This window comes from Microtus pennsylvanicus, chromosome 15 (genome assembly GCF_037038515.1).
Source record: "Microtus pennsylvanicus isolate mMicPen1 chromosome 15, mMicPen1.hap1, whole genome shotgun sequence".
Lineage (NCBI taxonomy): Eukaryota > Metazoa > Chordata > Mammalia > Rodentia > Cricetidae > Microtus > Microtus pennsylvanicus.
The window spans coordinates 43,787,136-43,811,391 of NC_134593.1; the positions used below are offsets into that span (position 1 = coordinate 43,787,136).

General features: G+C 39.1%; 1 protein-coding gene across 1 annotated transcript in view; it reads right to left on the bottom strand.

Annotated features, from left to right (window-relative positions):
• Diaph3 (diaphanous related formin 3) overlaps nucleotides 1-24,256 on the bottom strand; it is a 449,402-nt gene that overhangs the window by 114,339 nt on the left and 310,807 nt on the right. Inside the window, exons 26-27 of the mRNA XM_075949702.1 lie at nucleotides 2,378-2,473; nucleotides 1,843-1,902 (exon numbers count right to left, since the gene is read on the bottom strand). Coding sequence (XP_075805817.1) covers nucleotides 1,843-1,902; nucleotides 2,378-2,473 — 156 coding nt within the window. The remainder of the gene's footprint in view (nucleotides 1-1,842; nucleotides 1,903-2,377; nucleotides 2,474-24,256) is intronic.

Below are 24,256 nucleotides of genomic sequence, written 5' to 3' on the forward strand. Positions count from 1 at the left end.
CTGCTGTGTAATCTCCTAGCTTAATTATCACACTAGCCCAAGCATTAAGATAGCACATATTAGCATTCTAAGAATGCCATGTTCAGCAGCTTTTCTATAATGAACAGAAATACCACAGTTTATAAGCAACCACAGTCGAGCAGTTACACCCCAAACATTTATTAACATTACAGTCACAGAAGGATTCAGTTCCCCAAGGCTGGTGTGCAAAGGTGCCTAACATAGCTTTTGCCTTCATAGCATCTGAAATACATATTTTAAATTATCCTTATAATGCTGTCATAGTAACCACCATAGTAAAATAATCACTGAGCTTAGTGGTTTTCTCTTTTCTTTTTTCATGATTTATAATGGGGCCTGAGTTCTAACTATAAAAGTTACACAATAGCCGAAGGAGGTATGTTCTCCTTTTTTCTAATACAATGAGTTAAATTGTCTTTAGTGGTTTTATATTGCTATCTATTATTTCTTCTTCATATTTTTAACCATGTAGAAATAAATACAAATGACCAAACTTATCTTTTATCAGCTGAAATTCTCGAATGCCTGTATGTAATTAAAAAGAAGTGTGGTAGGAATTGGAGAACTGAATGCTGGTCCCAGGGCTGTCAGGAGCTCTGTCCTCCCGAGCTATCTCTAGCCTCAGAGGATTTCCATTCACTTCTCTGTTAAAAAAAGTCATCTCTAAAGTTCAGGTTCTCACCATGCTCTATACTTTATAATTCTGCAAGCCATGATGGTGTAAGATCATAAGCTAAGACTTGGAATGATGTAATACCCATAACAAACATCGCTTGTTCCATTTTTTTTCTTGCTATTGTCAGAACACAAAAGGCAAATCAAAAGCCAAAGCATACATTAAAAAGTTGAAAGACCTATTTAAAATACTTCTACAGATTTATCTTTCTGGTCATTTCTTCAGTGTTTACTAAAATACCATGACTACATAGCTTCTAGGCAATCATTAAATCCCTGTGTTTTCTTACTTGACCTCTTTGAGATTAGTTAGAAGTATGGCATACATTTCCTCAGTCACATCTTAATACTTATAGAAACTAACTCCCAAAGGCTTCAAATAAAATTTGTCAGATTCAGCAGACTTTGATGACAAGCTCACTGTGAGCCAACAGGACTCACAAAAGATCAACATGGTTTTGACTACATAAGGTAAGCAGAATCCAGTTAACAGAGAACTTGACAGAACAGATACCAAATGAATTAGACCAAATCTGTGTAAGATGGACTCCCAAATATGGGCAGGGTAAATGCAGGTGGGTGGATGACATTCATTTGGGATCTTTTAAAGGATCCAAGTCTGTGGTAAACATCAGAGATGAAGACGGTTCAGTTTACAATTATGGTCATCCCATTGTAACAGTATAAGCAGGTCATCAGTATTAAGGGTTTGCCCAAAATGAAAGCGGAATTATTTGTCACTGCACTGACAGATAAGGCAGGGGAACGGATACAGGTTTCAGGACTTCACATGGATCTTGCTGCACAGAGAATCCACTACTTAAAAGCAGTTACCACGAAATCACATTGCTAAAATGGTGCGCTGGATGACACTGGTCAGAAATGTGCAAATGTAACTTCCAACAACACTCTTAACAAAACATCTACTTGCAACCTAATTAGAAAAACTGAAGCAACAGCTCAAAGCAATAATGCAGTATGGAAAGGTGGAGCCCCAATCTCAGAGCAAAGATACACATCTGCACAGTTTTACTATCTTCCTTATCCTGGAACCTGAGAACTCCAATAGCAGCACAGCAAAACTCACAGACCAACAGGGTAAAAGCAGATAAGAATAACATGCAATTTATGCATAAAGTTTATTACCATGGTTACAAACTTTGAGAACAGGCCTCTGAGACATTGGACTGAGACTCTGCCGAATATCTGCTGAGAGAGAGAGAGGGAGAAATTTAATATAGACGCATGTTCAACTTAAGAAGTAAAAGAGTATTACATGAGTTTTCCAAGCTTAGGTATTCTTAGCGACGACTCAGTGCTTCAGTGCCCTGAAATACTTGGAGCAGCAATGCTCCGCTATGACTTTTCCTTCCAGTCTATCTGTGCTCCAGCAAACTCTACTGGGACAATGTACATATGGTTCTTTAGATGAGACCTGTCACACTAATCAGGATTTTCTAGGTTCAGTGCATTCATTTGTTAATGTGTTACTGACACCAGCCAACTGGAATGCATCTCTCTGTGACATCTGTCTCTGTAAAGGATTAAGGAAACTCAGAAAACTCAGGAACAATTATGGCCCACAGCACCGTAGTCGTGACACAGGACTTTTAAAAGAATTAGGGGAGAAACTGCTCTTCCCTGTGACTGTTCCCTAGAAAGACACAAGCACAGAATTCACCTTTCGGCTTCGGTGTCCTTTTCCTTCTGTCCCGGAAGGCAGCCCCTGACTGCAAGGCCTCCAGCAGACTATCCATCACTCCTGTCTCGTCACCCTCTGTGAAAAGAGATACAGGGAATTCCATCAGCCCTCAGTGTTACCAAAGCAATGTCAAAACACACATGCAAACGAGCGATGGTAATGCTAGAGAGGAAAAGGACAGAGCACCAGTATGAAGCCAGCTATTTCACAAGAAGAAAGGCTCCGACTCTGTCATAAATCAACCATCTTTCAATACCTTCATCTCGCAGCGCTCCTGCTGCTGTCCACTGGAGAAGGCAGGGCTCCACAGATGCGGCGTGGAGCACTGCTCGCATAGACTAGTGGCGCGGTGAGTTAAAATGGAATGTGGTTCTGGTTAGATTGGTATCTAGGGTTATCATAAATCATATTTTCTCTTTTAGAAATGAGTTATGCTTTAAACACCAGATTCATTTTTAAAAGTGACCAGGTGTGGTGTAGTGCCTCTATTGTATAGAAGCTGCCAAAACTTACTGTAGAAAATGACATTCCATGTGTGCCTCTGTGATCGTGCTTCTGGTAGATACAATATATATACACATGTACAACAGACACATGTATATACATATACAATGCATATAAATACAACACAAACATATACATATATATATATATGTATTCATGTATGTATGTATCAGACAACTTTTCCTTGACTTGAGGTGACATAATAATCGTAACAAAGTTTTATAGAAAGAATTTATATAAGTTACCTTTTACAGTTAAGATGGAAAAACCCAGGGAGGCTTTCAAAAAAATCTAAATGACCATGTTCCCTATATTATTAAATTCTCTGTATAATTAAGAAAGAATTTAGATTTAGTGCCAACTCTGGCTACAAAGGCAAATTATCTTGCCGTATTCATAGGTATTTATAGCTACCAATGTTGAAGGAGAAATAACTTCAGAGAGGCTACTTGTCCATCTCTGCTTCACAAAACACTAGGGATTCATTTGTCCATGCAAAAGAAGCTATTTGCTGACTTGATCTCTTGAACTGTATGCCTGGTATCTTAAGAGCGTATCTAAAACAGAGGAAACTATTTTCCTAAGAACTTTTTCCCACTGTTTTCCCCCCTTTTGGAGACACACTCTCTTTATAGAGAACTGTTGACACGTGAATGTGGCAGAGTACAAAAACCACACTCATTTACAGTTTATAAACAGATATATACATATAAATATGTATCAGCTGCTTTTCCATCTGCTTCGACTTCACATTTTTAGAAGAGAACTAAACCTTGGAGGTGTTATCAGAAACGGTGGGTGAGAAGCAGAGTATTTGGAGGCTGTCAATTTACACATAGATTTCATTCTAAAGCACTTCAATGTCTATTTTAAAGCACATTAAATACTTCAAACAATTCGATAACTACCTACCTAATCTTTAAAAGTTTATACTCACTTTTAATAATATGTTTCCTAAACATAGTCGATATAATATTAAACATTTAAGGTAGCAAAAGTAAACATTTAAATAAATAAAAGGATTGTGTGTGTGTGTGTGTGTGTGTGTGTGTGTGTGTGTATTTGTTTGCTTGCAAAAGAAGAGCGGGAAAGAGAAAAATAGAGAATTGGTTTAGGGGAAAGGAAAATGAGGAAGACAATTAAATACAAAACAGTGTTTGTTTTGCTCCTGGACGGGGGACAGTTAAACATGACTGAATATGGCTGGGTGCTAGATTACACTGTGCCAAGGTTAAGTTACTGGTGGGTGGTGACTGTCCTATAGCCTGATAGGCTGATCCTGCTGGTACCCTGGGGACAGATGCTGACATGCTTAGGCTCACAAGTGGACTCACACCGTGCCACAGTCTCTGTTTTCGACTCTGAACATGCAGCTCTCTATAAAGTGTCTTTCCCAATTTCTTTCCCCAGCTAGTTCCCACTACTTCTCCAAGACTAAACTGAGACCATCTGAGAGCATGCCCTGTCCCATGTGTGCTAGCTCAGTGCATATGGCACGTATCACAACAAGTCTTTCGAAAGTTACAGTTTCCCAGACAGGACTATTATGAGACAAGTAGCTCCTGGAAGACAGGGAGAGCAGATTCCTTTTCTTTTCTTTTTTTTCAAGACAGGGTTTCTCTGTGTATGTAGCCTTGGTTGTCCTTGGAACTTGCTCTGTAGATCAGTTTGAACGTGAACCCACAGAAATCCATCCACCTCTGCCTCCAAAGTGCTGTAACTAAAGTTATGCACATCCACTGCCTGGGCTTATGTTTGCTTTTTTAATAGGTGGCAAAATCCAGTTGTTTGATAGAAAGCAGTTGTCTAACCCATTACAATTTTGTGTCTTGGTTAAGGACATAATCATATCTCATATTCTTGCTAAAGAACCTCTGATTTGAAGTGTAAATTAACTGTGTGCAAGTCATCTCTGTTTAAGTTCATGTAGAAGATGAGAGGATATAAGGAGGGCATTTGCCCAACATATGTTTACCTGGTACATGGTAGTCTGCACTGGGTCATCACTATACACTTAAGATACTTAGGTTCTAAGGATCAACAAGAACTCTCTTCAGTTCTCATATGCACAAGACTGAGGTAAACATGAAAGGGATGGAGACTGTTAGAGGAAGAAGGTGCTCGGAAGAAAATAGCAGATACACAGGCCAACATATAAAATCAATTGCTTTATACAAATATCTTCCATTATGAACCAAGGAAATAAAACCAATTTATATTAAAAATACAGCCTCATTTCTTCTCTGAAAACTCAAACAACTACCTGAAATCGTACCCCAGTAGAACTGAATGACATATTGCCTCCCATAACTCGTAAATGGAAATTTAGAAATTGCAGTGTTGAGGGAAATGGAGAAAGGCAAGACTAGGAATAGATATTTCCACATTGAATCAGAGGGGTAGACTGGGAAGAAGGGGGAACTGCTGAGGGACATGCCTGAGGTCTTTGGTTGCCCATGGGTGAAGGATGGTAAAGTATGGGGAGAAATTTTGAGTTTGGAGGTCATGGAAGGCAATGAGCTTCTCTTGTGGGAGATATCAGTTGTGACACCAGATGTGATTTCAGGGGTTCAGTTGGAAATACTGGTCTCAAGCTAGTATGGAAAAAGACACTATTTGAAAGTCATTCTCTTATTACAAAACAAACAAACAAACAAAACCAAAAAGGCAGTATGGACCAGAGCCTGAGAAAGGCCCTGAAAAGTACAAGCATCAGAGAGTACCCACAAGGACTGGTGGGGCCCTGGAGTGTCGTGGTCAGGAGAGGTAGCATTTGTAGAGACAACATCAACATAAAGTATGGGAGCCTTGGCAGTTTCTTCAGCCAAGACAGAACACTAAAATTTCACACACCTAGGAAGAACACATCCCCAAAGTTTCCTTAAAGCTAATGATAGGCAAACAATCCCAAACAGCTAATAATGGGAGCAGCTGAGGATGGGATAGGCTGCTCAATAGCAAACTCAACTTCAAAAGTCAGGAGGTGGATGGCTTCCAGCTTCTGAAGGGACATTATTTCCAGAGAAGCAGTGGTTCCATTGCCAGGAACGTGAGGACAGAAAAATAGCTGTGCTCAGATATCAGTCACCAAGACATGATTTCTTAATGTTATAATTTGGATCTAAACTATCCCCAGAGCTCATGTGCCAAAGGCTTGACTGACATGGCTCTGGGGAAGTGACCAGGTTATGAAAGCTTAAACCTCATTATTGGGTCGCTCCCCTGATGAGAAATTTAATGGACTGTTGAGAGAGATCCACCTAGAAGGTGGGGTCTTGCTGCACTGAGGGTGTGCCCCTTGGGCCAACAACCTGCTTCCTTTTCTGTAGGTTTCTGGTTACCATGAGATGAGCATCCCTGGACGTATACTGACCCCAAGGTTGTCCTGCTTTACCGTGGACTAGAAACAATAGAGTCAGAAGATAATGGACTAAAGTCTCTAAAACTAAATGCCAAAAATCAAAATTCTCCCCTGAAATGTGGGTATTTTGTCAAGGCAAGAGAAGGCTGACTAACACATTGTACTCTTACAAAATAAGAGAGGAAAGTAAAAACAAAGCAGAAATTTAGAAGGGGCAGAGGAGCAGAGCAAGGGATCCAGAAAAGGAAGAAGACATACAGGAAATGACAGAGAACTCCCAAGACTCCCAGGATCTAGACCCAGAGCAGCCCCGAGCTTATGGAGGAGGAAACAGACTCTGGGAGGAAAACAGGACTTAGGATCTGAGGCTGGACAATTTGTAAAAATAACTGCGGATGTTTACACAGATTTATTTTAATAAGTTTAAAAAACCAGCCACAGATATACACAAATACTAAGTATTTTTTCTAGTTTACATTAACTTTAAAATTAACAATGCTATAAGAATCACTATGGTCTGAATGCTGGTACACCACCCAAAACAGCAACTTAATCCTTAGGATGCAGAGTTGTTATGCAGTGATTAAATCATGAGGCAGTGCTCAAATGGATGGGAATAGTGCCCTTAAAAAGAGATGTTGGAGAGCTGGTCACCCCCTCCACCACCATATAGGTTCAAAGTAACAAGGTATTATTTGTGGAGAGAAGAATGAGCCCATTACAAGAACAGAATTCATTGAAGCTCTCTCTGACTTTAGACATCTTCAAGAATCATGAGCCAAAATATCTGTCTTGAATACAAATTACCATATATAAGGCATTTTTTAGTAGCAAAATGTACTAAGGAAACAAAGAATATTTGAAAGTAGCAATTTTATAAACATTGGTTCTTCTGATGACCACAAATTGTGCTGTAATTACACTGAAAGCTAACAGGGCAAAGGGATTGGAGCATGCCAGCTAAGCACAGGTGAGGAGAGAGCATAAGGAACCAAATCCACAACCACTTACCCGGAACTCAGGCACATCTAAAATGAAAAGCAAACTAAAGTGACTTTTTAGGTTACTGAAAATTAAACATGGAAAACGGAGGAAAGAAAAAGATGAAGAGGCTGATTTCTAGCCTCAGGTGCTCACTTATGGGAAGGAAGAAGACAGGTCACAAAGGGTATATGACACAGTGTGATGGATGCTGGGTCAGAAACCCAGGCACGTCCTTGAGGAGGGACAATCAGCATGAGGTTGGGAAGGGAAGGGGGCGAGTGGCCCAGAGGTTTCCTAGACACCTACACCTAAAGGAATGGCTTGGAGAGTAGCAGAGATGCTGGAAAGGGGAGGTTTATTCTGGCTGGCTGTCACAGCCATAGCAGCAGGGCTTCAGGGGGATAATGAACTACTCAGAGAACTGAGATAATGCATAGGACAGAGGGCAGAGAGTTAGAGGTGAAGAAGGCATCTCAGAGAGGGGCAGGTCGCTGAGAGCTGGCTGGGCCATGCTGAGGAGTCTGGAATTTATCTTTATGTGAGTGATGAACTCCTTTTTATCTCAAAAGCATGTAGTCATTTCTACCCAGAAAAAGCACTCTGAGTGAGACACCCTATGGCAAAGCAAAAAAGGAGAGACATGTTAAGGGGTTTACATGAATTAGTAGTGGTACCAATGAAAGTAGGGAGAAAAGGATGAAGAACAGAAAATTCTTGATCTGCATTTCAAGAACTATTATAAAAAAAGATGAGGTTGATTTTCAGGTGTCTGGATTGGGTTTCATGATGTAGATGAACTTCATTGATCAAAACCAGGAACATCTTTGGTAATAAAAGAAACTGAGCCTGGAAAGGAGCTCAGTTGTGGAGGGGTTGAGATATCATGAGATAATTAATTGCTTTAAAAAGTTATTGAAGATGCATAGATGATTAGCGTATTCACAGGTCTAAAACTCAGGGCACAGAATTTGCCTAACTGAATTAACTTATAAGGACACAAGTTACACCACAACCATAGAAAAGAGTAAGAATAGTGGGGGAGGGCAATATATGGATTTTTAATATAAATAGATTTGAACACAGATCCTCTGCAAGTCAGTGAAGTTCCCCTTTACCTCTTCTCATTCTCACTGATCCCCAACTCGCAACAGGAAGAAAGGCATCCACTTCATGAAGTTATTGTAAATATTACAGGAGATGTGCAATGTCTAATGTTCTGCAGAGTGCTGGCCCATAGGTAGAATCTATTAATAGCTAATTTTTTCAGTAGTTATTGATATTATGGTAAAGTGAGAGCCCATTTAAAGAGTGTGCAGAAGAGAGCCAAGACATAAAGGCAACTAACTCATGTAGAAAGGGCTAGGGAAGCAGGGGAGGAGCTCTCTCTGGGGCCATGTTCTGCTGTTTGCAGTGTATGTGCTATGGAGCTTTTTTTTTATTAAAAAAAAACTTCCCATTGTTTTATGACCCACATTCTTTAAATCTCACAACGTTTCAATGGTTTTAGGGGAAGTGTGTGATACAATGATTAAAGCCTGGCATTTAACATGGGAATAGAAAGATGGAAAGCCCAGTCTCCTTAAAGAACTGCTTAAAGTGTGCTGCTAATACACAGAATCCACAGGCTCAAGTTTAACCCAACCTTCCAGAAGAAAAAAAAAAGGCTGTTACTCTAACATGGTTACATGAATTACTGTTCTATGCAGTTGGTTACAGAGGGATTATATGGCTTTCCGTGGTAAGTATTTCAGCCCTTAACCATCTAGACATAAAGCACAAAATACGACTTAAACCAGACAGCAAAAAGGCAGGAATAACTTCAAACAAAATCTCTGAACTTGTTTTAATACAGAGGTCATGCTGAAAATTTGAGTCAAGGGATGCAGAGAGCCAGTTTTCCCTGGGACTTAGCTGACAAAGAGCATCACAGCTGTGCGCTTTCTGACTGCAGATGACCACATCAACCATAAGCACAGGGATTTGGGGAAAAATAAACTATAATAGTTTAAAATTTCTATTTTTCTTCTCCTGTACTCATTATTTGGCTAACTTGAACAGGTTGTAAATTAGAAGTGAAAATTGTAAAAAAAGTCTCCTCTCTCCGGAATGGGCCATTACAGAGAGTCAATTCTTGTGGTTGGGTTTCAGCTCCCATTCTGACCATCTCTCTGTGCCTTCTCACAACTATGAGACAGGGTCTTATAATAGGATTTTCCTTAGCAAGCTATTGTCTGAATCGAGTTAACCTGAATAAAGGGTGAAGACAGTGTCTCCCATGTGCTAAGGTCAGGTACACAATAGCTGTTATTACATTCACCGCTAAGATTATATGTGTTCAGCTGATTGGGCCATGTAACAAATCCATTCTAAATCATATCCGCATATTCTGTCTACTTTAGAAAGGCTGGAAAAGGTAAGAAACAGACACAATGTCCTGGTCCCGCCCAGCAACTACCGCAGTCTCCCTGGCAGCAGAGGTAGAGTGGTCCCGAGATGCACTGCCATGCAGTGAGACAGAGCAGATGCCTGTGAGGCTTCTGAACAGAAACAGAGCATCTATGTCCATAATTGTCATCCCATTTGCCCTGGCCCTGCAGCAGCTATAACCGCAACTGTAAAATGTTGCCCCCTTCAGGAAGTCAAAACTATGACCACTAATGATAATGGCAGTGGTTGGCTAAAGCTAGCAAATAGTTTAAATACAATAAAATGTGTACAATCACCATGTGATAGGTAACATCTTATCTACAGTAGAATTTTAAAATTTCTTGATTTACTGTTAGTAAGATTGCAGAGATTACATTTATGAAAGGACTTATTTTTTTAAAAAAAGTTTTATATTTATTTGTTGAAGGTGTGAGTATGGATATGCTTTTGTACCTCAAAAGCAAAAAGCCATTCTTGGATGTTACAGATACATATAAACACCCAGGTAAAATAGTAATATAAACAGTGACTTCATTAATACTGCAGATCATGCAGGCAGGAAGAGAGCATATGCTTACAATCTCAGCACTGGGGAAGTTAAGACAAGAAGGTCAGGCATCTGAGACCAGTGTGGGTTATATGTTGTGGTGGTTTGAATAGGAATGGTCCCTAGAGACTCATGTGTTTGAATGCATGGCCCATAGAGAGTGGCGCTATTAGAGGTATGGCCTTGTTGGAGTAGATGTGGCATTGGTGGAAGTGTCTCTCTGTAGGGGTAGGTTTGAGGTCTCAAATGTTCAAGCTATAACCATGTGGTACACTCTCCTGTTGCTGCCTGTGCACCAATATGGAAAACTCTCAGTTCTTTGTCCAGCATCATATCTGCCTGCATGCTGCCATGCTTCCTGCCATGACGATGATGGACTAAACAACTGAAACTGTAAGCCAGCCCCAGTTAAGTGTGTTCCTTTATAAGAGTTGCTGTGGTCATGGTGCTTCTTCACAATAATAGAACCCCTAAGATATACAGTAAGAACACACCTCAACAAATCCTAAAATGGTTCATGAGCCTAAGGAAGGAAAACGGGATGGAAAAACTGTAAAAGCTAGAGAGAGGATCAGGAAGTTTGCTTTGGGATTGTCTCCTAGTAATATCAGAGGCCACACCCATAGAGTCTCACTAACATGACTTCCTGAACAAACACTACAAATAGACACGGCAAAGTGGTTCAGGGAAGCACAAAACAATGACTAAGGACTGTGGAGAGCAGGAGAAATAGTCGTTCCCAGGGAAGAGCGCACCAATAAGCTATTCAAATGGAAACTGTTATCCGTAAAAACATACATACAAGCAACATTATACAGAGCCGAGCAAGTTGATTTAGAAAGACATTTTTAAATCCATATATGTATGGAAGAGTAATTAATGAAAAAGGCCATTAGTTTGAAGAGAGAGAGGAGGGGTATATGGTAGAGTGGGTATATGGTAGGGAATGGAGGGAGGAAAGGGAAGGGGAAACGATGGAATTATACTATAATGTCAAAAAAGAAAAAAATCTTAAAACCAAACCTATATATAAACACAGGTTGATACAGAACATTCACATGACAACAGTGAACCAAGTCATGTAAGGCTACTTTTAATTTACAAATTTAGGATCTTTTAGATAGTATAATTTTTTGTTTAATGTACATAAGTATCTAATGGTTGCCTTCTGAATGTTTTAAAGTAAAACTTTCTCATTTTCAAAACTAAAAAAAACACTTTAAAATTCCTTTTAAAAGTTACTTTTCTCCTTATTAGATTCTCCACTAAACTTACAAAAGCATGGATATTTCTGGACTATATCCATATCACAGACAAAGATGTAAAAGCACTCATATAATTGATTTATTACAAAATATTAAATAAACTATTTTGGGTATATTAAATAGATATGCTCCAATTTAAAAAATTCTTCCAGGTTCATGAACCATTCCTCATGAAAGAAATCTCTATCATAAATAGAGACTGTGGCAGAAAACCACAGCTGGACACACCAAGATCCAGCAGATCCAGCTGCATCACCGCTCTATGTCTACAGCACAGGAAACATCTCTCAAGAGGTGGGAAAGAGACTTAAGAGCTAGAATACTATACTAGGAAGTTTGTTGTAAAACAGTCTCTCCTAGAAATGCCAAAAATAAAATAAAATAAAATAAAAACTCAAAAGACTAAAAACAAGACCAGAACAATGGCAACATCAATGGTCTATTAACATGGAAGGAAGAAATTCGGTGGGGTCTCAGCCTTAGACCAAGAACTAGAGGCAACTAACTAATGACTGTTGGGAGGAGACACCCTCTCCTAGAGATGAGTCCCTGATTGGTTTCCCAATATAAAGTAGTCAACATTGAAACCATGTACATACCACCAACAAAAATAGACTCAGTAGGTTATATTTGTATATACTTACTCAAACAAATAAACACACAGATGTACACAATAAAGATAATCAAAGAAAAAGAAGATAACAAAAATTGTGGAGGACATGGGAGGGGGTTAAAAGGGCGGCTGGGAGGAGCTGGGGGGAGGAAAGGAACGTAGTTAGTTCCTAGTATTCTAGTTCTATTAAAAACATACTAAAAATAAAATATAAAATTCTTCTCCAGGTAAGACAAAATTTCTCATGGCATTTTCGTACAACACTCGTCCCACAAGGAGCCTTGTGTCTCAATAGATAAATTGTGATTGGAGGGTAAGAGCAGATGGTTCTGTGGTCAAGTGACTGGGTAGCAATGTGTCACATGTATTGGTCCAGGGGACTTCTAACAAATGCACATGAAAAATCCATTCATGCTAAAAGCAGCACTTCAACCAGCAGGGGATTAGACATCTAGTAACTACTGTACCGACAGCAATCTGGTCACCTTGCTAATAACATAAAAAAAAATTCAGGTAGAGCAAATATTTCATCTATAAAAGATTAATCTGTAAAAAACAGTATATAAGAGGGGGAAAACATTTTCATTGGTTTTAGCATGTAAAAACCCCAAAACTCAAAAGTCATATAAATATCTATAAATTGAAAGAAATAATAAGTCTGCATATGAATAATAAAGGATAAACTAGAAAAATATTTGAAATACAAGTACCCCATAGGATTGAATGTCATAAAAACACATACAACTCAGTAAGAAAATGGCAAGTACACAGGCAGACAGTATGTCCAAGGAACCATCCCTTACAGTCAGTCAACTGCACAATCTCAGAATTCACAGGGTGAATTCCTAATCCCCAAAGTTGAGAAGAGATCAGATCCTGGGAAGAGGCCTCAAGAAAAGTATCCTCCACCAGGGCAGCACAGTTAGAAGACATCACTGTAAACCTGGTGGCAGGTGCTCCCCACAGACAACGAATCTGCTGGAGTCCTGATCTTACAGAACCCTGATTCCACAACTACAACAAGTAAATTTCTGCACCTAACAAGGTACTCAATTATGGTACTTAATTATAGGAACCTAAGTGGAGGAGGCTCCATACATAGGTAAACTCCTCTACCTTCTTCATCATTAAAGATATTCCAAATAAATCAATGGAAGATTGTTTTCATATATCTGTAAGGTAACAGCAAAATGCAAGACCGATCAATATTAAAAAGTGTTAGGGGCAGAGGACAAATGAGTGTTAGAAAGTGTTGGGGTAAAGGGAGGCAGTAGAGATGACTCAGCGGTTAAGAGCACTAGTTGTTCTTCCAGAGTACTCAAGGTTCAATTTCCAGCACACATATTGTGACTCACAACTATCTGTCCCCTCTAGTTTCGGGGGTTCCAACACCCTCCTCCTCTGGCCTTCGTAAAAAACGGGAACATAGGCTACCCAGACAAGCATGCGGTCAAAATATCCATACACATACAGTGTAAAAAATTCTTTTTTTTTTTTAAATGAAGTGCTTAGAAAAGCAGGTCACTTAATTCATTGCTGGTATTAGTCAAAAAATTTTAAAACATGAATGCAATCTCTTTGAAAATTTAACAATGTTTATCAGAAGCATTGCCATATGAAAAAGGTTTTCTATAAAAATTATTCTACATATATAATCCACATGTATGCAAAGGTTTATGTTAAATAATGGACATTATATTGTTTATAATTGAGGAGGCTAGCAGCAACCTTAATATTCATATGCAGGAGACTACAATATGATATCCATGTTCCAGAGTATTTGGATATATGAAAAAAAATCACAAAATATATTTAAGCTGTTGCTTGGGCAACTGTGAGAGCACAGCTGGTGGCGAAGGAGGGCAGTTATTATATTGTCATTGAAGACACTGAACACAGACCTTTTTCTGACCATTTATAGCTTTGTCATTTGACAAAGTGCCATTTTTTATTTCTATCTTGATAACTACCACAGGGTAATAAAGATGTGCCAATAAATTTTCTAGTGATAAATGATTATTAAAATATCTGTATATTTGAAATTATTAAATATAGTTTTAAGTGTGCAGATATGCTGAGCATATTCACTGTGATTCATTCAATTAATCAGTGAAGAAAACAAAACTTAGAAACCATCACACTGACTCCCTGGTAAATAAGTTCGCAGTACGGGGCATGCATGTGGCATAGGGTGTAGAGTGCTGGACAGATGCCATCTGTTGCTGAAGCACAGAACATCAGGGAATAAAATAGCTTAGTACACAAATACACATGTAGATGTAGAATGAAGATGCTATTTAACAAGCTATGGCTCACACACAGTGCATTCCCATGACCATTTAATGATGGAGTAAGCCGAGAGGAAAAGGTTAAAGATGTGTGCCCAGCACTTCTGGGTTGGGGCTCCATTTGTCCCCAAGAGCATCACTTATTTCTGAAGCAAGTTTGACAAGATTAAGCTTGGCAAACATTTACTTCCCTTAGAAAGTATATTAGGTTATGTTTTGAATTTGTTTTAATATCATTTACATTAGTGAAGAATTAGAAAAAGAAAGCATTCACATTTTTTCCCATATAAAGTTCTTAGACAAAGAATGAAGAGATTTCAGAAGATGAAAATGCTCAATTCAACATCAAAGCTGAAAGAAAAGGAGACGGGAGCTAGAAAATGGTATCAGTAATTTCATACAAGTAGTTTTCTTCCAGGAGAAGCTGAGATAAATGGACATGAGGCTTTGAGGAGCCAGCAGGTGGTGCCTGAAACACGCACGAGGCCCAGAGGGTCCCTGACAGTTATGCTCTGACAGCAGCAGATGGCATGCACTGGAGGAAGGGGAAAATAAGGTCAGGAAGGCGGGCTGTGGGAGCTTGCATTCAAGGCTGAAGAACTGCCACGGACTATTCTTGAAAGGTGTGAAATAATCAAAATTGTACTTCACTGTGATTAAAGCTGGCATGGTGTGAAGGTGTCAAGCCTGGGTGACTGGGAAAATGGTGGTATCATTAACCCAAAATGAGAACATGAAAATCAGGTTTTATGTGGAACATGATAAGTTAGGTTTTAAATGAATTGATTTTGAGTGCTGGCAGAATATTCAAACTGTTTTGTTCAGGAAAGAGTGGGAAATATAAAACTATGAAGTCTGCAGTTTAATTCAATTCTACAAATAAAGTGCTAAGTACTGAGCGTGAGGCACTGAACCAGCCCCGAGACGCTGTTCTGCAGGACTTAGCATCTGAGAGTGATTTTCTTCCACAGTTGTTCACTACCTGTATGTGAACGGAGCAGAGTGGTGGTCCCCTCTGCGCCACAGGGGTATGAGGGATTCGAGGCACAGCTGCACCTGCTAACTAAGGATTTCTGGGTCATCACTGCACACTCTCATCTATATTTAAGTTCCTGGTTATATGTTTTATTTGTGTTTTAAAACACTGAATCCCACAGACACCATGGTAAACAGAAGAGGCTTATAGACTGGCATTTTGAATTTTTCAGAATGTTCTGGGTTAAATGTATTTCACTATTGTCAACCTTGCCTAAACAAAGGAATTTATGGATTTCGGTCTTTAGTTCATTTCTAGTATGACTTTTTGACTTTTGTGCTGTTAAAGCATTCATTCTCTCTTGCTTTGTTCCTAAGGAGATATATGGATTTATTCTATAAAAACATGGTGTTCCTTCTCCATGCCTTCCCAGTATAATGCAGAAAACTACATTAGTATTAAGAAGGAGAGACAGTTTTAAATCTTAATTGCATAACAACAATTTACTTTTGAAAGAAAAGGAGAAAGGATATTAAGGCAATCTGAATGAGTAGAGAGTGGTAGTGGTGGGGAACTGACATGCTTCAGAAGCCACAGAATAACAAAAATGAAAATGGAAGACAAATGAACTTTCAATGAACTCATTAACAATTGCAAATGAAAAAAATCTAGAGGCAAAAATATTCTCAATTCTCTCAAGAGAACAATGGGGAATTCTCATACCAACCACTGCTATAAAATATTGGCAAAATGAATATCGAGAATCCTAAGTGAAAGCTGGTATTAGGTAACCCGAGAGCAACTTTGTGTAGGAAATAAGGGATACATCAAGAATTGGAAATCTAAATACAAATTTAGATAAACCAACTACTTTGACTGAATATCATATGTGCTAGATCTGGAGACGTGGCCTAGAGCCTCCTACAAAGTCATCACAGCCATTTGGAAAGTCCAGGACATTGGAGATCAGGAGGCGATGTGCCCAAAACTGTTGAGCAGGAGAAGGATGTCAACACACACCATTCTGATTCTAGAGCTCACCTCCTCCACTCTAGTTTCTTAGTTCAGAGGTGTTAAGTAATAAGTGACAAATCTTCAGATCCTTAGGATCAAAGGATGATTCAAAGTGCTAGGGGAAATCCCATGAGGCACAAAGCCACAGTTGTTCTCAGAGTTGGAACCTTAAGCAAATAAGAGATGAGGACAACTTAAGTTTACCGGGACTCAAATACCTACTGCTGTTGCAAGGACCTCCCCAAGTAAGAGATGCAAGTTACTCAGAGATGAGTCCTTCCTCGCAGAAAAGCTCTTTCTCCCGAGGAGCAGAGTTTGGAAATGGCAGATTTAGTTTCAGCAGCTGTGGCTTCCTTCCCTGAATTGCTAATGGGCCTCAAGAAAGCCTGATCTTCTGCAATCATCCGGCCATTGTTGCAAAGTATTTGTTTACAATGCATAAAGATGTATCACTGTGACTGGTTAATAAAAAACTGAATGGTCAATATCTTGGCAGGAGATAATAAGTGGTCCTTCCAGGCAGAAAGAGCAACTCAAGATGAATCTAGGTGCCCCAGTGGACACTGAAGAAGTCAGGCATACCATACAGAGGAGAGGTAACTCCATGTGGTAGAATGCAGATTAACAAAAACAAGTTAATTTAAGTTATAAGGGTTAGTTGGGAAAAAACCTAAGCTAAGACCAATCTTTCATAATTAATAGTAAGTCTTGTTATTTATGAGGTGAGGGCCCAAAAGAAAATCCAACCTCAGGCTATGCGTGTTTTCTTTTATTATGACTAAATGGTGATTTGGCAGCCATGTACTGATGTGGGATTCCCTTCTGTATGCTGTGAATATGTTTTATTTTCATTGGTTAATAAAGAAACTAATTTGACCTATGGCAGGACAGAATATAGCTAGGCAAGAAATCCAAGCAGAGAGACAGGGAGAAAGAAGGAAAAGTCAGCGAGACACCAGCAGCCACCCAGGGAAGCAAGATGTGAGGTAACAAGCCACGACCCTTGTGGTAAAATATAGAATAATAGAAATCAGTTAATTTAAATTGTAAGAGCTAGTTAATAATAAGCCCTAGCTAATAGGCCAAATAGATTGTAATTAGTATTAAACCTCAGTGTGGTTACTGGGGAACTGGTAGGCTAGAGAGAAACCTCCATAGTCTGATCAAACATTCAATGAGATGAATATGTGGAGGAATTAGTGATAGTTGTTTTTGAACTAGAGAACTGAGATACTTTGCTAAAAGGCAATTAGGATCACATATGTATCTTTAAGTCATAAATCGACACCCGTGAGAGGGCACCTAGCAGTGTATGATCTCCCATCTATATAAACCACCGCCTCTCCCCCTCTGGGCAAGATGGCTCATTAGTAAGAGGCTACCATTCTCAGACTGGCTAGATCATCATAATAAAGTTCTAGCCCTACCACCTCATTGCCTGTTGACTAGCCAGATTATACTTTGTAGTTAGCTGACAGAGCCTTCTGCGTGGTAAGACCACCTATGACCCACCTATTGGTAACTGCCACTGTTAGGTTAAAGCCCCAAGGCCAGTTAACCCCCCATAATTATCATTCTTTATTACCACTAATCAATAGTCAAAGCTCTTGATCTTTGTTCCTTCTAACATTAGCACCTCACTAGTACCTCAACTTTGCGAACAAACATTTACTTCATCTTAATTTAATACAGGCTCTCACTGGAAATGCAGAGATGGTCTCTACTGCCACCTTCCACTAAACATTGCTATTTTCTCAAACTTCATGTGTCTAGAATCTAACAGGTGAAAGGCAGGGGCACCCTTGCTTTCTCTCTGACTGTGTTCATACCTATGTCAATAATATGTTATGTAAAACCACTCTCCTTTAAAACACATGACATTTGGATGCACGACTGCCATTCCTCAGGGTCAATACCTTTACGTACCTGTTCACTTCTCATGCAAAATAGACTTTGGAATTTGATTCAATCATTTTATAGATGAGTTCAGCTATAGTCTTGCCTGAATTAACTTTCAATGAAAATGCTAACTTCTTCCTCCCTGCAATGGTCTACTCCTTGGTCTTTAGGAAACCAGAGTACTTTGTAGTCATTGGCATAGCTTTCTGCACGATAAGACTCCCTTGGCGTCATTACTACTTTTAAGACTACTATTTTTCAAGCTCTTTCTATTTTCCTTGCTCTGCCCCTTCTGATATCATTCCTTGCTTCCACTGGAATGATATATGCACTCCCTTGGTTTCCTATACTAAGACTCCTAAGTTCTTACCACCATCACAAAATCTAATTTAGAGCTCATACCAGGACCCTTAAGCATTCTACTTTTCAGACTAGAAGGTTTTCTAGAATACAGGATATTTTGTGATTAATCTGAAAGAATCCTGTGCAAACTGGATTGATTGGGTTGACTATACTAGTCTCAGATAAGGCAAGGTGGATGTTGTTCTATACATGCATGATGTACCATAATATGTGCAAACCTGTGCCTATAATTTCCCTCTAGTCACTACCTTTCTCATCTCAGTGAGGACAGGTATCACATTTTCAAGCCAGAAGCCTATCTGTGATTTTAAACAGAAGCTAAAGGTGAATATATAGAGAACACTTAATGCACCTCTAAGCACTGAGTTCCTAGTCTATTCTAACTAGAGGGATATCCAAGAGGACTCCTATATAGCTAGCTAGCAATTACAAGTTTCTGCCAAGAGAAGAAAACTGAAGCTCATTTATCTAAAAAGTTAGGTAGCTTCAGTCACATCAGATTTGACACTACACAGATTTCTTAAATATTCTGGAACATCTGTAATATGCTGTTTAGGAACAGTTTTCTTTTAGTAATATTTTTCCTTTCTAATAACCTAAAATAAATTTTCTTAAGTAAGGAAATTCTGGGAAATAACCCGTGTTCGCTAGTGAATGCTTCCATAGTGAAGCAAGTAAGCATTTTGTCATGAGGCATCAAAATGGCAACCTTCATAGTTGGAAAATGACTGTGGCTCTCAGCGACTTCACAGTTTCTGGTTCTCTATCGACACCACTAAGTCTTGCCTGCAAAACTGCTAAGAACCTGAAGTTCTACATGGAATTTTATGGTCAAATGAAGCAAGGAACAGGAACAACTTTGAGTGCTCTACGTGATTACATTTTTTTTTTATTTTCACTCAGCATGTGACAGTAGAAAAGATGGCATTATGACCAAAGACTTGTAGAAAGTGAACTAGGGTAGAGCCAAGGAGTACGATACTTCTGAGTATGCAAGAGGCTCTCGTTTGGTCCTCAGTTGATGTGGGATTTCCCTCTGTATGCTGTGAATATCATCAGTTAATAAAACAACTGCTTTGGGCCTAACTAGGTGAGGAAAACTAAACAGAAAGCTGGGAGAAAGGAGGCAGAGTATGAAAGAAGCCATGTAGCCCCACCAGAGATAGATGGAACTTTAGCTGGTAAGCCACAGCCATGTGGCGATACACCGATTAACAGAAATGGGTTAAATAAATATGTAAGAGTTAGCCAATAAGAAGCTAGAACTAATGGGCTAAGAAGTTATTTAATTATAGTTTCTGTGGGATTATTTAGTGGCTAAGCGGCTGGGAACTAACAAGTGGCCCTCTCCATACAACACTCAGCACCACAAAAACCTCCCGAAACAACAAACTTCCAAACTATCTGAAGTGAACTAAGTGTTAACAGAGGAACTTCTTCTCTTGGGTTGAAGATATTCTGTTTTATTTCCAGAAAGTTTCATGTAATTGTTTTGCTCTGGTCTCACAATCTGAAATTAGTTATCAGTCATACCTACAGAAACAAACAATTTTCTGTGCTTCAGTGTGTTTATCAAGCTTGTGTACTCTAGTTTCATCTTTCCTGCAAACCTTTTGTTCATAGTAGAACTTTAATAAAGGAATGTGTACCACTAGTAGAAGTTGAAATTAGATTGATTTGATGCAAACAGTCCATTGAGAAAGCAGAGTGTGACCCGCTAAAATGGGTATGTATTATAAGTGAATCTGAAATATCTCTGTACCCTGTTCCTATGGATAACAGAGTCAGCTGTGCACACATCTGTGGGTGTTTATAAACATTTCCCATCTGTGAGAAGCGTATGGGTTGTAAATGGTGAGCTAATTAGTGAAACACTAGTCATTTCTACTGACAGTTGTTATGGATAAAAATTTTATCCAGGTTAAATTGATCTCAGGAACTTGTTGATTACAGGAGGCCATTTTACCTTTTATGACAAATCTAAGCAGTTACACTACATTGAACATGCACCACATTAAATGTGAATGATAACTATATTAAGCTGCTAGTTAGCACATGTTAATGAACTCGGTTCTTAATACTGACTTAAGTGTGTATTGAGTATTTGTCAGGGAAAAGACAACCAAATCTGTAATACATGACCTTTTCATCTGGGTCTACACACATACTAAGCAACTTCCATTAAGGAATTTAAGAGTATAACTCTAGCAAGTAGTCAGCATTTTTCTACATACATTCCTGCATATGTAGGTATTTCCCTAGGTTCCTCACGTCAGTGTCTTTTTCCAAGTCTATCTTGTATTTTTTTAACTGATGGAAGATGTTTGTGTATGCACGTGTTGGGAGGTTTTTTGAAGTAGCTCAGTAGTTAAAGTGCTTACACTGAAAAGAGAAAGGATACTACTTAGTCCTCAGAATCCATGTAAACAAACTTGGCGTGGTATACATGCAAACTAGAAATCCCAGTGCAGGGGAAGCAGCCATGTGGATGCCCGGGGCATGCTGATTAGTTAGTATGGCCTAATACGACCACAGCAGAACTTGTTCTTTGGCCTCTGCATACATATACATGCACACTACCACCACCTCCCACCACTACCACCAGAAAACAACCATAATGCATGAATAACATTGTAAACAGATAATTATAATTTTTATGTGAACAATTAGGAAAAACATATTCTTTATCATATTCTTTATAAGATACATTCATGCTAATAGCCAAATGAATAAAAGGACATATAATAAAACTTACATTGAATGAGAGAATGAGTCTGGGACTAAGCAAAATTTAGTTGTTTGGGCTAAAACATAGCAGAGTTGTATTTACAAATGAGTTTACAGACCATAGATGTAATTTTCCATGACATATGGAATCTTATTTGGTAGATGAACACTGTTCTGGGAAGGTCACTGGGTGGCTGTCATTCAGATACTGGGAGAGGCGGGCTGAGACATGGCTGCCTGACCTCTCAGCTAACATACATTACGTGATCACACTTGCATTCAGAGACAACCTTGTCTACAATGCTTAGAATCATGGTAAGTGAAAAGACACACACACACACACACACACACACACACACACACACACACACACGCACACGCACACAAATACACACACCTTAGTTACTTGTTTTGTCTGTTCACACATGACATGCCTCTATTTCCACTTAATTTTGCTCTACTTAGAATGTGTAGACTTATTTATCTTACATGTTTTCTGTCTCCAGATGAGCACAAGGCCACACAGGCAGCGTGTGTGCTTACTTTGTTTCCAACTGGATCCCCGGGGCACTGGATACCAGTATGACAAAATAAACATTTGCTCAAGTAAAGTTTTGATGGGAAGGGCTTTTTCTACCAATACAATAATAATTCCATTAATAAAGGAGGCATTCTGATGCTCATTATTATAATTTTTTAGGTCAGAAAGTTAATTGTAAGAACAAACCACAAGGGAGCCTTGGGAAAGTCTTTCAGAATGCTAGATAAGGTATAATTAGTGCTTAAAAAATACTTCAAGAAATGACTAATTACTAACTACAACAGTGCCTTGTATGCCAGGAAACTAAACAGTAGGCAACTTCAACAATGTTATTCTTAGCTTTGGAGCTGAATATCTGGGCTCATTTCAGCTAGAAGAGAGGGGATGGATTGGCTTGCTGTCACATGAAGGGGGACAAGATATAGTCCCTCTTTTATCCCCACTGAACCCAGGGTCTCACTCAGATTTTCCAGAAATGAAGCATCCCTAGTTACCACGTGAGCTAATAGCCATGTTTTGTTTTCAGTTCTTGGTTCCTACATACAAAAATGACTTAGTCTTTCATAACGAGGGAGTTATTCTTTGTAAGAAGTAACATTTATTGTGCAATTGTGTTTTTATCTAACAGGTAAATTCATCTCCCAGATTAAAACAATTTAAAACTAGAGAAAAAAATCGATGCGGCCTAAACATAAGTAGTAAGCACAGAGTCATAAATGTGTTCGCTCTAAGTTCTATTTATCTCCTCTCTGAACTCACTTTGGAATCTCCCCTGTCTTCTTACTTAGGTATTCCACCTCCACTATCCTTAGTTCAGGTCTTCTGCATTTTACTGGGGCACCACTGCAGGAACTTCTTATCGGTCTCCCTCCTTCTAGTCCGACAACGTCTACTCCATCTATCCTTCTGTTGCAGAGCTGCTCTTCCACAGCACACACGGACCCTGGCCTGCTTGCCTTGCAACTACTCCCAGGATGGGGCCAAAGACAGCTGGCCCTCCTTGACTTCCAGTATGCCTAGTCATCTCATGTAGCTCTCCCTAAACCATTCCAGTTCATCAACATCAGAGCGCCGACATGAGAGAAAATGAGCTGATCTGTCTGGCTGCCATTCAAGGGAAAAACTTTCACCAGATAAGAGAAAGTATGTCGAAGTGGGGATGGTGTTTCAGACCCAGACAGAACTGAACCAGGAAGAGAACACAAGATGGATTGCAAATCTGGGAACTCTTTAATGGGAGGGGTAAGCAGAGAGGAAGGGAATAACAATTTTGCGCTGGAATTACTGAATACACACACACACACACACACACACACACACACACACACACACACAAAAGAGATGAGGAGTACTCAGTGGTTCAGGAGATGAGCAAGACTTTATATAGTTATATCTTTGTACACCTGCGATAGCTGTCATGACTGTAAAATTCCAATTTGTTCCAATATACAAACATGTAAAACAAACTTGACAACATGTCACATCTTGTCTTATGACTGGACTAATTTACTTTTCTGCAGGTCGGCATAAATAGGACACATACAAATGATGAATTCTTGTCCCTTAAACATGAATTATCTACATATTTTAGATATTCTTGCTGAACACTGCTATGGAAACATGCCACATGAAAAGGTCTCCTAAGACACTGATGTTGGATAAAAGTTTTATCTTTATGGGATCTATCAAGAAACCATGGGATGCTTCCCCTTTCTGTATTAAGAAGCAGATTTTATATTTTAAATAGGAGTGCCTATAATGATTGAAGTAAGATACATTTTTTTTTATTTCAAAAAAGTCCTCGTAAATTTTTAGGAGGAAGACAAATTCTCAAAACTTATTTTGTTCCAGAGTCAATTGATTCCTTATCATAGCAAGCTAAAAGCATACAGGTTCACACACACACACACACACACACACACACACACACACACACACACACACACACACCACACCCCACACACATACACACACTTGTAATGTTCAGATGGAAAAATCTATGTCTCTATATTCCTTCAATTCCAAAAATGGAAACACTGCTAAGAGAGATTTCATTCCCTTCTCTTCTCACCTTGTCCTTGAGGAGTTGATGAATGAAAGTTGAGTCTGTGTTCTATTTCTGATATCTCAAAGTGCAGGCTTTAGAGTAAGATAATGCTAAACATAAAAATGGGAGTTTTCTCATAGAGGAGAGAAAGGATTCGGAAATAGCATTTCTTGCCACTCTCCTATACCAAATGAATTAGCATTTCTGAACAAAGCTGGATGATATCTCTTAGATTCTTCTTAACAGCTGTTAAATACCCACAGTGCCTTCAATGCAACAGAAGAAAACTATGCTCAATGTCC